Here is a 14,364-nt window from a genome sequence, read left to right as displayed (position 1 = left end):
TCGCAAGGTGAGCGGGCCCGCCGCCGTGTCCCCCTGTTTCCCCTTCGCGGAGCGGTAGGGGCCTAGCCGCAGCGGGGTCCAGGGGAGCCTTTCCCAAGGGCTCCTTCCCAACCGCGCTTTAATGCCCCGAGGTGGGCTCTGTCACCTGGCTGCGTTGAAAGCCAGGTGATTGCGCTTTCAGGTGTCAGCAGCGCTGAAGGAAGGACATGTCACTCCGACGGAGCTTTGCCAGCGGTGCCTTGCCCTCATCAAAAGTACAAAGTTCCTTAATGCTTATATTACCGTAGTGGAAGAAACTGCTTTGAAGCAGGCTGAAGAATCAGAGAAAAGATACAGAACAGGTATGTTTGTTTGTGTTAATATTAGTCTTTAAAAAGCTGTTGTGGAGGAGCTCCTTGCAGTAGATGAACTACCTTTTCTTTTTAAAGCAGATGTAGGTGCTACTTGTTTGACTGTTAGGGGATGAGGTTTGTGGTTGAGGCTTCTGTGAGTGCATGCTTGAGGGTGTAGGTAGCATATTCAGTCCAAAACTCGGAGGCAAAACCTGAAGTAAGCCAGGCGCTGCAGATTAAATAGACTCAGTGCTTCCTGAGCAGCACCGCTGCTGCTGGTTGTATCTTCTTCCCCTCAGCAGTTTATTTTGACTTGGCAGCCAACGGTTACCATAAAGAGGAAGATGCAGTGGTCTTCTGCAGGCAAACACCTGGCTCAGCTTTTCAGTTAAGAAAGCAAAGGAAAATAAAGCAACTTAGTGAATGGCAGTTATTAATTGGTGAACAGAACAGCATTCAATCCCGTTATCTGCAGCATTTAGAGGCTGACGGTCCTTATTTTCCTTTGCATATCCTAGAAGACAAAAGAGAAATTTCATCCAATAGGGTACTTTTTTTTTCCTTCCTGGGTGATACTTACTGTCCTATGGAAGCTTGAGAAAATTGTGTTTTGCTTTCTGACATAGGCATTTTAATTTTATTTATTTTTTCCTGGATATTGGATAATCAATCATTTAGGGAAGATTTTCTCTGCTTCAGGGTTTTTTTGGGGTTTGGTTGTTGGTTGTTTTTTTTTTTTTTAGATCATATCTGCTGCATGTGTCAGGTGGGCAGCATTTAGGGCTCCCAGCCTAGGGATTGAGTAAATTTAGGCAGCACCTATGGCTGAAATAAGCATTACATTACAGGGTCACATTTGAAGAGGTGAGTACTCCTTTGGGATAGCTAACCTATAGCAGCTACCTGTCTTGTGGGGTTAGTCACATTTGCAAAGCTGTGCTCTGTGGGGCCAGGTCTGGTTTGAGCAGAATGCTCAATGCTAGAGTTAGAATGGAAGGTTGTTCTTGAAAATGTAAGAGACAACCTTCAAATGCTAAGTGGTGGATAGCATTCTTGCTTCCAAATAACACCCAGAAGGGTGTGTAAAATGAACTGTAATCGCTAAGAAAGCTATACATATAGCATGGTTTACTTTAATCTCTTTTTTTTCCTAATGTAGGTCAGCCAGTGGGTGTTTTGGATGGAATTCCTATTGCAGTAAAAGACAACTTTAGTACAGCTGGCATTGAGACAACATGTGCATCAGAGATGCTAAAAGGTACAGTAGAGCTTTTCAAGTCAAATCAGATCTCATTTTAATGTTCCTGCTCTTCTCTTGAGAGGGTTCATGCAGTGCAGTCTTCCAGAAATCTAAATATTTTCAAAAAGTGAGCTGAAATCATTTGAGAAAATACTTTCATCTGATTTCCATTGCCGAGCGAATCTGGTATTACAGATGCATCATTTTCTTGTTGCAAGTACATTATCTTCTTTATTCATATAGTTACATGCTTTTATTAAAACCTTGTTTATTATAGCCTATGTACTAAAATAGAATGGTTCTATAGTTCACACTCTGCTTCACATGACTTTTAGGTCTCCAGGAGAGCAGTCAGTACTGTTCTGCCTAGCAAAATCCAAAGAAAGTCTTTGTTTTGTTATCTTGGTAATTGTTGACTTAAGTACTTTTTCATATGGCTGTGGGAGAATTAGACATTAACAATTCTTTTCTCTATATTCCTGATATACAAACATGTCTGTAAGACTTTTCTAATTTTTTTAAGCTTCCTAAGCTCATTGTTTCTATTAACATGCCATGGAACATTTTCAAGGTGTTAGAATGTTTCCATAGTAAAAGCAAAAGTAGAAAACATTTCTTATGTCTGTTATATTCTGGACAAAATACAACTGTAAAGTTTTGTGGAAGAGGACCCTAATCTGATCATGTTTGTTTGTTTTAATAGCAGAAGAAACCAGGGAGGCACTGGAGCAGGTTGCCCAGAGAAGCTGTGGCTGCCTGTCCTGGGTTCAGCTATAGCCGGCTGGGCTTAAACCACGACACTGCCTCATACCTGGCAGTATCCAAGGCCAGGTTGGATGGGGCTTGGAGCAACCTGGTGTAGTGGAAAGTGTCCTGGCCCATGGCAGGGAGCTGGAACTTGATGATCTTTAAGATCCCTTCCAACCCAAACCATTCTGTGATTCTATGAAACGAAAGATGACTTTGCCATTTTTTAAAAAGTAGGATTAACTGAGATGTTTTTCCTTAAAGCGCATTCTCAGAGTCACTGTGATTGATTGTAATGTTGTGGCTGAGACTATTAGGAGTGGTGGTGTCCGTTTAGTTCCCGATGAGGGTGTAGAAACCGCTGTCAATAGTTCAAGAAGAAATTGGTTGCTACCTGAGATCTCCTGTAAGTGTTGTGGTTCTCATCCTGGTTTATGTAAGGTCTAAGTGGTTATGGGTACACATGTTTGATCACAGGATAGCCAATTAGTATTTCAGTTTGTGGTTAACCATATGCTCCTTTATCTCATGGTAACCAGAGATAATTCAGGATATCTTAGCACTTTTCTGTAAAGAGCTGTTTCTCATTCTTCTAATTTTAGGCAGTCCCTGCAAATTGGCTGAATGCAGTAATTTGCCACCCTTGTGGTAACTTGTTTATGTGAAGTCTTAGCTGCATGCTCTAGAAATATATAATCCAGAATTACTTGGTTGTAAACTGTTGGGGGGGGGGGAAGAAAAAGATAATGCAAACTAACCAGCATTTGGTTTACTTTGTTAAATTTTGGAAATTACTCATGTTATCTTGAAGCAGTGTGAGCTGACAGTTCTTGTGCAGAAATAATGACAACTTTGAAGTGTGCAGAGTAGCTAATTGTAAAAATCAGCTGTATGTCACCAATCACTCTTAATCGTTCTGATTGTTTTCAGGTTATATTCCTCCTTACAGTGCTACAGTAGTTCAGAAATTACTGGATCAGGGAGCTGTGCTTTTAGGAAAAACAAACCTAGATGAATTTGCAATGGGGTGAGTGATGCTTATTATTTTTAATGTGTGATTGCACATTCAATAGAACAAACACCATCTGTTCCGCTCTACCTGTAATCCTTGACCCCTGTTCTGTGAGGTTAGAAAATAATGAATACTTACCCATGAAGAGTATATAGAATTGCATGGATTTCTCCTTGAGCATGTATACTGTTGTGTAAGTAGTATAAATGCTGAGTTTTATGAACATAGCGTTCAACTATGGCTGTGTTTGAGGGGGAGGAAGTGGTGCAGCCTTTGCAGAAGGCCAAGGACAAGCAGACTTCTTCAGATCCAGTGGTGTGTTAGTATAATTTGTTACAACACCAATTGATTGCTGTCTTTTTCTCTCTTCCTTACTGGATTGGTTTTGGGTTTTTTTGCCTTTAGCTGTTTGCTGTCATGCCCCTGATGACAGTCAGTGCCTCTGCTGGTCGGTAACTGGAGTAATTTGTATGAATACTCCCTGGTTTGCTGCAAACAAGCTAATCTAGAGCAACACTTTAAATTGCCTAAACTGACGCTGGTGACTTGTTATTGGGAGCACACTGGAAAATGCTCTCACAAATTGATTCTCCAGCAAATTACTGAAGCTAACCAACCTATAGCAGGGAACAGCATTGGGCTGTTAGTGATGGGAGTCTCTGTCACCACAATTGCTGGGTCTCAAAAGGAATGTCTGGGACTTTAGTTACATATGAAACATTAAGTGTTGTGTTTTGGGTTTGTTTTTATTTTTATTTTGCCTAGACCAGAGACAGAGGTTTGCTTGATAATTCACATGGATAGGGTGGAAATACTTTGGCTGTATTTTTTTGGATAAAGTAATTTCTGAGTCAAAGTGACACTCTTCAGAGGAAGAGCAGGGAAAAGGCACACTAAAAAACAACCTGATTATGCATAAATAATAAATATAAACCATATACATAATATAAACCATAAATAAAAACAGTATTACATCTGGTTTAAGCTCATTAAAGCACAGGATTCTCCTAAAAAGGCTTATCCCATTGCTAGCCTCTCATCTCTCTGTGCTTGCATGATCTTTTATGCTAGCACCAACACAGCTCTACCATGAGGTCAATCAGGGAGCTGATCTAGCTCCAAAGAATGATGGTTAGTTTTCAACTGCTGTGTCAACTACCCACTCTGTCTGATGATTTGGCCAGTAACAATGGCACCCTGTAGTCAGGGGGCAACATGGGGTGGAGGTTGTGAGGAAGCAGGAAGGTACCTCCACTTCTTCCTCTGGTGACAGCTCACACTTAGGTGACCACAAGCTGACTGAAACCACTTTGAGAAGCCAGTGACATTCTGAACCAGTGAACAGCGGCCTTAGGAGAGGCCTACAGAGTGAGTAATAGTGTGTTACTTAGAGAAGTGCTTGTTCCCACCCCTCTCTAGCAGCGTGTTTTTTCACAAGACTGTTGTTGTCATCTTTTGCCTTTTCCAAAGGCAGCATTAGGAAACCAGAAGACCTTTGTTTTGAAGTAGATGTGCAGCTTTACTCTTAAATAGCTTAAATCAGTTTTATATTTTTGTGATTGCCTTCTTTTCAGTGGCATTAGCAGAAGTTAGAAAGAGGCACAAGTTCAGTTTCTGTGTCAGAAAGGGATGAAGATCTATAAACATTAAAATTCTGTGTAACATTGTTGAAGTTGACTGCACAAGGGTTTACATACACCGGTCTTTTTGTGTTGAAATTGAATTTGCTAGGATGAAGATATATAAAAAATTGGGGAATGCAGTTTGTCATCTGTCACTTCTGTCTGCATTTGTGCTGCCGTCTTTCTTAGATCTGGGAGTACAGATGGGGTATTTGGACCAGTCAGAAATCCCTGGAGTTATTCAAGACAGTACAAGGAAAAGTCTGTCCCCAAATCCCATCCTGAGGATGAAGATTCTAACTGGGTAATAACAGGAGGAAGCTCAGGAGGCAGCGCAGCTGCTGTGTCATCTTTCACGTGTTTTGCGTAAGAGAATTTTAAAAATTAATTTTTTAATTAAATGTATCAAAATATTTTGGAATGCTTTCATTTTATAATTCTCTCATAATGTAATTTGAAATGCAAGGGTTATTTATACTGGCACACAAGAATTATTTCAGCATCCCTAGTTTATTTGTGGCATATCATGAAGCCAGAATTAATCCAGGTAGGAAAATTTAGGCTTCTTCATTTTGAATGTTACTCAGCATGATGAGATGACCGCTTTGCACTGCATGAAATAAAGTAATAATGGCAGTAAAACAACAGTTTTATTGTTATTTCCACATACTCTCTTAAAATTGACATGGGATTTGTGACATGTCCTCTTCCTCAGTAAGTGTGTTACACAAATGCATGCGGAAAATGTAATTCAGCAAATGAAGAGATCCCTTAATATGTAAAAGGATAATAATATTTCCTCCTCTCTTTTGTTTTATATATCAGAGTTATATAATAATACATGAAATTTGGGATCTAAAAGCTGTCAAATCCCTGACTCAACAAAAGGATACACAGATACTTACTACACAGATACTTATAAAGTTGTCTGTTTTAGAAAGTTAGAAGACAGTTTTAGTGTTTTGGGGCTTGTTGTTTTGGGTGGGTGGGGTTTTTTTTTTGGTTGTTTGGTTTTGGGGTTGTTTTTTTTAAAAGGAACTTATACTAGTTGGATTTTTTATTTTTTCTTTTTAATTAAACAGCTACTATTATCTGTGTGGAATAGCAACAGACTATTTAACAAATCAGTTGTCTATACTATCTTTCCCATACAACTGTTAAAAGAAATCTGATCCTTAAGGCTTTGTACTTTTCAATTTATGCAATTTTTAGAGCTACATTGTGGAGCACATTTTATAGAAGATTATTTCAGTTGTGCTCTTAACTGGAAGGTGTTTAAGTGTTTAGGAAGGCTCTAGTTACTGTGTCCTAGTTTGCCTATAGACTATATTATATGCATCTATTTTATTGCTAAAATATTTTTTGCTAGCACTGGTTACAGCTTTTTTTTAAAAAAATACTATGTTTTTATATACAAAACCCATTTTATTTTATGATTTTTAAATGATACCTCTCTTCATCTCATTGCCTTCTGCTAGGATGTAGTCTACTCAACATTTTAATGCTGTTGAAACTGAACTTAGTGCATCCATTTCTAAGGACAGCTGGTCCTTGTCCTGAGCCAGAATGGGCTGATCCTGACAGAGTCTGACATCTTCTCTTATATTGCTGGGCATGCTGAGCTCCTATTTTGCACTGCTAAGCACTTTGTCAAATCAGGGAGATTTTTTTTGTATAAATATTTTATTGTCTATAACCTATTATTTATCGACTCTATTAGTTTCTTTCAAGCATCAGGAATGCTGCCAGTTTTTGTATTTTCAAGTTGAGATTTGGACGTATAGAGATGCTACAAAGTTGAGGATGTTTTGTGTCAATACAGAAGCTTTGAAAAAAATACTTCATCGAAATTGATTGAATTGGTTCAACTATCTTAGAACTAGATGCCTATGGGAAATGTCACGTAACCACTTCAAGAAAAATTGTGCCTCCTTCTGAAGTTTAATTTTTTTTTGACAAAGATTTGAATGAAGGCTCTTTCATTTTTTAAATGGTGCTTGAATTATTAAAAACAAAAGAAGAGCAGGTTTCATTTCAATATGAATTTCCAATTCCATTACAATTTTTTAAATAAAAATTTCAATTCAGAAAGAACAAAGTTGCACCTGTAAAAGAAAAAAAAAGCTTAAAAACATACAAAAAACCCCCAACCAAACCCAAAACAAATGCAAAAACCCCACCAAAAAAAAAAACGCCAACCAATGAACAGAAATATATACTGTGTTCTAAAATTGCACCTGAGCTACTGTAAGCTGGGCATTCTAATACTATGCTTTGTAGGTTTGGAAAGAGGAAAAACATCCCAGACTTTGAAAATTATTACCTCTTGTTAGAGGCAAGAAGCATATTGTGCTGCTTTTTATTTGTATACTGGAAGATGCTGCTTCATGGCATATTAGCTACTGAGTAAGAAAGATATCAATGTCTGAAAATCACAAGGCTTATCTTTCAGAGTCTACAGTATTGGAACAGACCAGCAGAGAAGGCAGAAGTAGATATTCAGGGCCATATTCACATAGCCCAAATTCTACCTGTCTACCTCTGCTATGTGAAAAGAACTGGGCTCTCCTGATGGCCAATTCAAAGATCCTGAGAAAAATAAGAGAACAGATTAAAAAATAGCAGACATAGGGAGCAGACTGAAATTTAGGCTGATTATGACTTCTAATCTGGAATAATTCACACATTTTTAAATCCATGCATTTTAAAGCCATACATTTTAATTAATTTGGAAATGTTCTGTATTGTTTTACTAATAATAATCCTTTTGAAACTATAGAGCCTTAGGGTCAGACACAGGAGGATCTACCCGAAACCCAGCCGCTCACTGTGGTGTAGTAGGTTTAAAGCCAACATATGGACTGATCTCTCGCCATGGTCTCATTCCTCTAGTGAACTCCATGGATGTGCCAGGAATCCTAACCAGATGTGTGGATGATGCAGCAGTTGTGTTAGGTATTACTACTTCGTATGCCTGTATATACAACATATCTTTGTTTAAAGCATTGTCTCAAAACAAATTGAATTCTAGCTATGTACGTTTTCTTGTTCTTCATACATCCTGTCATATTTCAGGTTCACTTGCTGGACATGATCCTAAAGACTCTACCACAATTCAGGACAAATTTAAGCCATTCGAACTACCCAATTTGACTGATGTCAGCAAGCTCTCGATAGGAATTCCAAAGGTACCATTTAAATCCTATCAAAAATTGTGGACAGGAACAGCAAATAGGACACACGACAAAAAAATGTTTGTATTTTTCCCACCGCTTCCCAGTCTCTCATGGTTTAAGACAGTATGAGCAGCTCCTGGAAGAGAGCAGTATGTGCTCTGTTGCCTGTGCAGGTGATTTAGAGTAAGCATATGTGAATGCTTCATCTGAAATATTTGTCATTGTGGGAAGCACAGTTGGGAATTTCCAAAGGAAATGGAGAACTTCAGTTCTTGGTTCTCTCTGTTGCTTTCATCAGTTGCCTGTATAACCTCAAACAAGTTGCTCTTACTACTGGTTTGTGCAGTGCTTTGAAATATGTCTTTAAATGGCAGTGTGTTAATGCAAAGCAGAATTTTCAAGGCAATGGAGTGGCACAAGGACCTGTGATTCTCAGAGCTCTAATAAGAATTGAAAGGCAACTGTAATCTTGCCTCTGATGTATGCAATTCAGTCCTATTTGTAACTCTAAGGACACTTGCAATTTAGGTACAATGTTTCAGACTTCAGACTAGACTATTCTTAATTTAGCAAAGGCTCTATGTTCGAGAAGCAATGTGAATAACATTTATTGGATGATTCTCAATATTTGAACCTGTGCTAGAACAGGTATGCCAAAAGATTTAATTTGGTAAACAGATGTCTACTGACCAGTTATTCGGGATCTGTGAAATGCAAAAGTGGTATGCCTATAAAATGAATTAGCTGCATACAGCTTAATTTTAGTAAATGTAAAATAGCGGTATTGGTTAATTATTCATACCCTTTGGACAGGTGTTTTCTACTGCTACAGATTATTCTGAATAGATACATGCATATATTAAACATGGGTCATAGCTACTTAGAAATCAGACAGTATTATGACCCTCACATTGTGAGTCAGAACTAAAGCAAGTATCTTCAAAAATAGGGAAATTCAATAGAATATCTTAGCTCTTAAACAGGAACACAGCCTATCCAAGTCTCCTCCCAACCCCTTAATTGTGGTTCTTCAGTGATGTGTTTCACTGTGGCATGCCAATTGCTACTGATATGCTGTGGCTGCAATTTCTTTTTATCTTTCCTACTCAAAGCAGCCCTAGTATTAGGACTTAAACCTGAAAAGTTTCTACCCATGAACTGCAGAGCAGTGCAGTGCAGTCTCCATGAGTATAAACAAATGGATAACTGGGCAATTTCTCCTTCAGAAGAAGATTCCATGGTCTGCGATATGTGGGTTGATCCAACTGAGATGAACATAATGTTCTTAAGAGGACTGAATCCTGTTAATTTAATACTGCTTGACTGTATAATATCTAGTAGATGGAAGAAGCTTTAATAAGTACTTTAAATCATAGAGGGGTGAGGTAATAGTTTTGACGTATTTTTAGCAAGGAGTATTTGCATTTTGGTTGCCATTAGAAGTAAATCAATACATAAAAATCATTCCCCTTCTTGTTTTTCTCTAAGGAATATCATGCACCAGGGCTTTCTAGTGAAATTTGGGCTCTCTGGTCAAAGGCTGCTGACCTCTTTAAGAATGCAGGTGCTAATGTAATTGAAGTGAGTCTACCACACACTCGTTACTCAATTGTCTGCTATCATGTGCTGTGCACAGCAGAAGTGGCGTCAAATATGGCCAGGTTTGATGGACTGGAATATGGTAAGGCTTTTGAAAAAACTTTTCTTGGACAATAGAAACTGGATGCCATTTAAAAGTATTTGTTTTAATAGATATGCTTTTCATGGTTGTATGTTTGGTGTTATTCCTCTGAGACAGAGTAAAAACTCTGTCCAAATAAAATAAGTAACTAAATGCATTGTTTAAATATATTTCACTTCTAGATACATGAGTGTCTGGGCTTAAAATCTGTTTAATATTTATATAATAAGCCAGGAATATGGTTTGTTGTTTTCCAGAGTAGTAGCGTGTCAGTCTGCAACAAACCGTGGCCTATTATATTACTATGTTTCAAGTTACCTTATATTGTTAAATCTTAAGAATTACAAAAAGTACTAATTTCCAAATTGCTTTTTTCAGGACACCGTTCTGACATGAACAAGTCCACAGAAAGTATGTATGCTGCAACACGACGAGAAGGCTTTAATGATGTTGTAAGAGGAAGAATTCTGTCGGGAAACTATTTCTTGTTGAAACAGTAAGTGGAACATCTTGAAACTCAAATTTGCCAAGTTAATAATTTTTTTAAGCAAATGTTTGTTTGTCATTCATGACATGAAAAAAAATCATCCTTACACTAGTAGCCACTGTATTATTATTATTCTTGCTTTAGCTATATAATACCTACTGAGCTGTTAATAGTGAACAAAAATGTTTCCCTTAGTATTACCAATGAGCCTTCTGAATTAAATAAATAAAGCAAGCTGGTGATTTCCCCCACCCCCTTACCAGAGTATTATTAGTACCCATTAGTTAAATTAAGTAAAAACCTATCCTATTGTATGACATTGAAATCGTACCAAAGTCATTACTGTTGTAGTGTTAGAAGTTCTGTTAGCTATTAATGTCATTTAAACTGCATAGAAAAACTGCTGGTACATTCTAGTGAGGTCTTCTAGAAAAAGCCAGAACATATGGCAATTAAATGAACTATAGCTCTTTGCCTCAGTATACAGGGAAACGAAGGCATTTGGCAAAGGTATTGAACTGATGTTGTTACAGAAGACAGGATTTTATCCAGCTCATGTAGAGAAGCTGGTACGTGGATCAATTTGACTTATTTCTTAGCTTTCAATCCTCATCCAACAGTCCTAATTTATGTTAGTAAAAGTGCTGATTTTCTCTGTCTTAGTTTGTACAGATATTATCAGAAATATTAGTCGTGTAATCAGTCTCAAAGCAAGTGCACCACAGAAGGAGCTCTGTCAGCAAGAGTATTCATCAGATGTGACTTCTAGTTGCTCTTAGAGACAGGAATGTTGTCAGTCAGTATGTAACAACCAGCTTTTATGGAATGCTGATATTCTTGCCAAGTGTGCGCCTTCTGGCTAAAACAGTCCAGTTCTGATTTCCTAAGGTGGCTTTAAAATTCGTGTAGTTCATTCTTCTGTGAAGGAATATACAATTGGCTTCCATCAAGATTCAACTGGAGAGTCCTCTTCTGTCCACAGTAAATTACTTTTGAAGAACAGGACAGGGTTCAGAAAGCATTCTTAGAATAAACAGTAGAGAAGAAGCATCTGCGTCTGATGTGAATGTTGCACTTTACAGATAAAAGATTATCTTACTTTTGAAATCTGTAAAATTACTAGGTGATCAGAAAGTTCTGCTTAATACCTTTATCAGTGGTCTGGACAAGGGGATCAAGTGCACCCTCAGTAAGTCTGCAGATGACACAGGCAGTTTCAGTGGTTATATCTACAAACACTCAGGCATATAGTATTTGTTAATACCCACTTCCTTCTTTTTTCTCCTCTTTTTTTTTTTTTTTTTTTTTTTAATAGCTGTGGGTTTAGATGGTAATTACTTTAGAAACTGAACTTCTCTGAATTTAAGGATTCCGCATTTGCCAGTTCTGCATATGAAGTTAAAAGGAACAATGGGACATAAAGTTGACTATTTCTGCTTCAGAACTGCATAAAGACAGTTTAGAAATCAATAGACCACATATTTACATGAGGAAAAAAAAGGTTAGGAAAAGATAAAAGTCCTTATAGCATTCTACAGAGAAGTATACTACACACACATACATAGTTTTAAGTCCTCCGTAGATGATGTGATTTTTTTTTTCACATGCTTTAAGTATCTTGTTGGTTTGAACCCTCAGTGATTAATGCTTGTTTTCCAGTCCTGCTTAGTTCTGTATTATTTCTAGGCTTTGCTGCACTGCCCTGCAGTGAAATTCAATGCACAGTTTAATTTCAGAATGGTCATAAAATGTTGTTTTAATTTTTAGTTAATTATTGTAAACTAGGGTTTTGTTTCCCTTCACCTTTCTTCTGGAGTATGCCTTTACCTCATCTGTCTCCAACAGCTTCCTATTGCTATGAGAGCATAAACACCATGTTTGATGACTAAGCTTCTGTTATATCAAAAACCCAAGTGCCAGTGTTAGTCTTTTAACCAAAAGGAATACTTGGCTTATCTTTTCTACAGGAACTATGAAATCAAGTTCTGTATTTTTGGAATTAGTGTCATGCCATCGTGTCCATATTTCTTTCTAGGAACTATGAGAATTACTTTGTCAAGGCACAGAAAGTCAGACGTCTCATTGCCAATGACTTTATGAAGGTTTTCAGGAGCGGTGTTGATATTTTACTCACTCCTACCACTCTGAGTGATGCACTACCATATATAGAATTCATCAAAGAAGACAACAGAACCCGTAGTGCGCAAGATGACATCCTAACACAGGCTGCAAACATGGCTGGTGAGTAGGGACAGGAATTCAACTATGTTTTCCCCTGCCTAGTCATTTTTAGTGTCCATTCTCTTCAGCTATTTAACCTCTTCTTTAGAATAAAGATATTTTACCCCTGTGTTGTAAGTCTTACGATGATAATCAGTATAAAGATAGCCTATTTATTAAATGCTTTAAAATGTAAGACTAGATTTTGAAGTGGAGCACCTTGGAGCCAAGTGCAGGCTGCAGGTAAGATGAATGTATTCAAGTTCCAGAGACCAAAATCTTTTTTGAAGGAGACTGGGTTTTCTTTTCAGAAGATGCTGACTCCTTAAATCACTCTAATTCATTTCTTGTGATCACGTAGCAGTATCCTTAGTTCATTGACTCAGATTGTTTTAATTAGTCCTTTTCCCCGACGTTTTTTTTTTTTGGTTGTTATTCTCTTAGAATTGTTACAAAAATTACTCCAACTGGATTTGTTTAATAGTAACTCTTCACCTGTGTACCTTTTTTTCTTCCAGGACTGCCAGCTATAAGTGTTCCTACAGCTCTCTCAGAGAGAGGCTTGCCAATTGGGCTTCAGTTCATTGGACGTTCATTCCAGGAGAAGCAGCTTCTCACTGTAGCCAAATGGTTTGAAAAACAAGTAAAATTCCCAATGATCCAGCTAGAAGAAGTGAAGAGGCACGACCATGGTGTCTTTCAGCATCAGAAATCTGCTTCTTTTTCGTAACATGGGACTTGCTGGTTAGCTAAAGCAAGAAAGCTGTGGGGATGGTGTAAAAATGTGTTCCTGCAGTTAATTATCTTTTGTAGAAAAAAATAATCCATTTTAAGAAGACCGTATACAGTAATGCAGGATGGAATCCCGACAGCTTGTAATTGTGTAATTAAGGCAAAGTGAATCATTAAGTAAATATGTCTGTATTATTAAGAACCATTTCTAATTGATATTAAAAATGCCGAGTTGAAATTATGTACCTTTTGCCTGTGGAGCTGCTTTTTTCCATCCCAGAGGGTGTGTAAGGTATCTGGCAATTAAAGAATTTGCCTGAACTTTCATCTGAAAGTTGCATGGTTGCCAAAGGGCTTGGTTTCCTTTGGACCATAGACTTTTGTAATGGCAAGAGCCAGACAAGCTGTAATGGAACAAAGGTTCCATGTGTTCACCTACAGGTAAATACAAAAGGAAACAAGATAATAACATATAGTTAGTTCATCTAAAAAAAATTAATAAAAAATCCCTACTTCTAGCAAACTCATGCAGGAGGTGAAAAAACCTCCACGTTTATAAATCATGTGGATTACTCAGTTGTAAGAATTATGAATTCCAGGTTTCTTATTAGTTCTTGTGTAGTTATTTTCTTCTTCCTTCTTCACTGTCCTTTATAATCAGCACTTATAATGAATGCTTACTAAGAAAGAAATTATCTTGGTTGGTGTATCTCTCCATAAGAGTAACATCACTTACTCCATCATGGACAGTCATTCAACACAATAGTAATTGAACAAATTTCCAAACCATAATATTGGTAGACTTGAAGGCTAAAAAACTAATAACCTGTTGTGAATGTTGTGGTTTCCATTTTTTGAAAGTTAAAAAAGTACAAAGGATTAAGTTTGTAGATTTGGTGTTGCATCAGATTTCGTTTCATAGTCTACAGTGTGCACAGATGTAAAAAGTGTAGGGTGGGGAAAACTATTAGAATTTAGTCTGCTATGGTTACATACAGAATCTTCCTCAATTAGCTCTTGTCCTAGGCTGTACTGTCACCTATCTATCTATCTATGTATATGTATCACTCTCTTTCTAAAGATGGCAAGTGAATTGGTGAAGTTTCCATGCTCCA

General features: G+C 37.5%; 1 protein-coding gene across 1 annotated transcript; it reads left to right on the top strand.

Moving 5' to 3' along the window:
• The first annotated feature begins 121 nt into the window (after positions 1 to 121).
• QRSL1 (glutaminyl-tRNA synthase (glutamine-hydrolyzing)-like 1) lies at positions 122 to 13,526 on the top strand. The gene is given in 10 exon segments (XM_010017117.1): positions 122 to 341; positions 1,492 to 1,590; positions 3,250 to 3,346; positions 5,143 to 5,319; positions 7,733 to 7,908; positions 8,029 to 8,141; positions 9,618 to 9,810; positions 10,189 to 10,306; positions 12,333 to 12,538; positions 13,036 to 13,526. Coding segments are annotated over 10 exon segments (1,611 nt in total). The 3' UTR covers positions 13,248 to 13,526.
• Positions 13,527 to 14,364: the final 838 nt, after the last annotated feature.

The sequence above is a fragment of the Nestor notabilis genome, unplaced genomic scaffold (genome assembly GCF_000696875.1).
Source record: "Nestor notabilis isolate BGI_N333 unplaced genomic scaffold, ASM69687v1 Scaffold1556, whole genome shotgun sequence".
Lineage (NCBI taxonomy): Eukaryota > Metazoa > Chordata > Aves > Psittaciformes > Psittacidae > Nestor > Nestor notabilis.
This window is presented reverse-complemented; position numbering and strand designations above follow the sequence as displayed.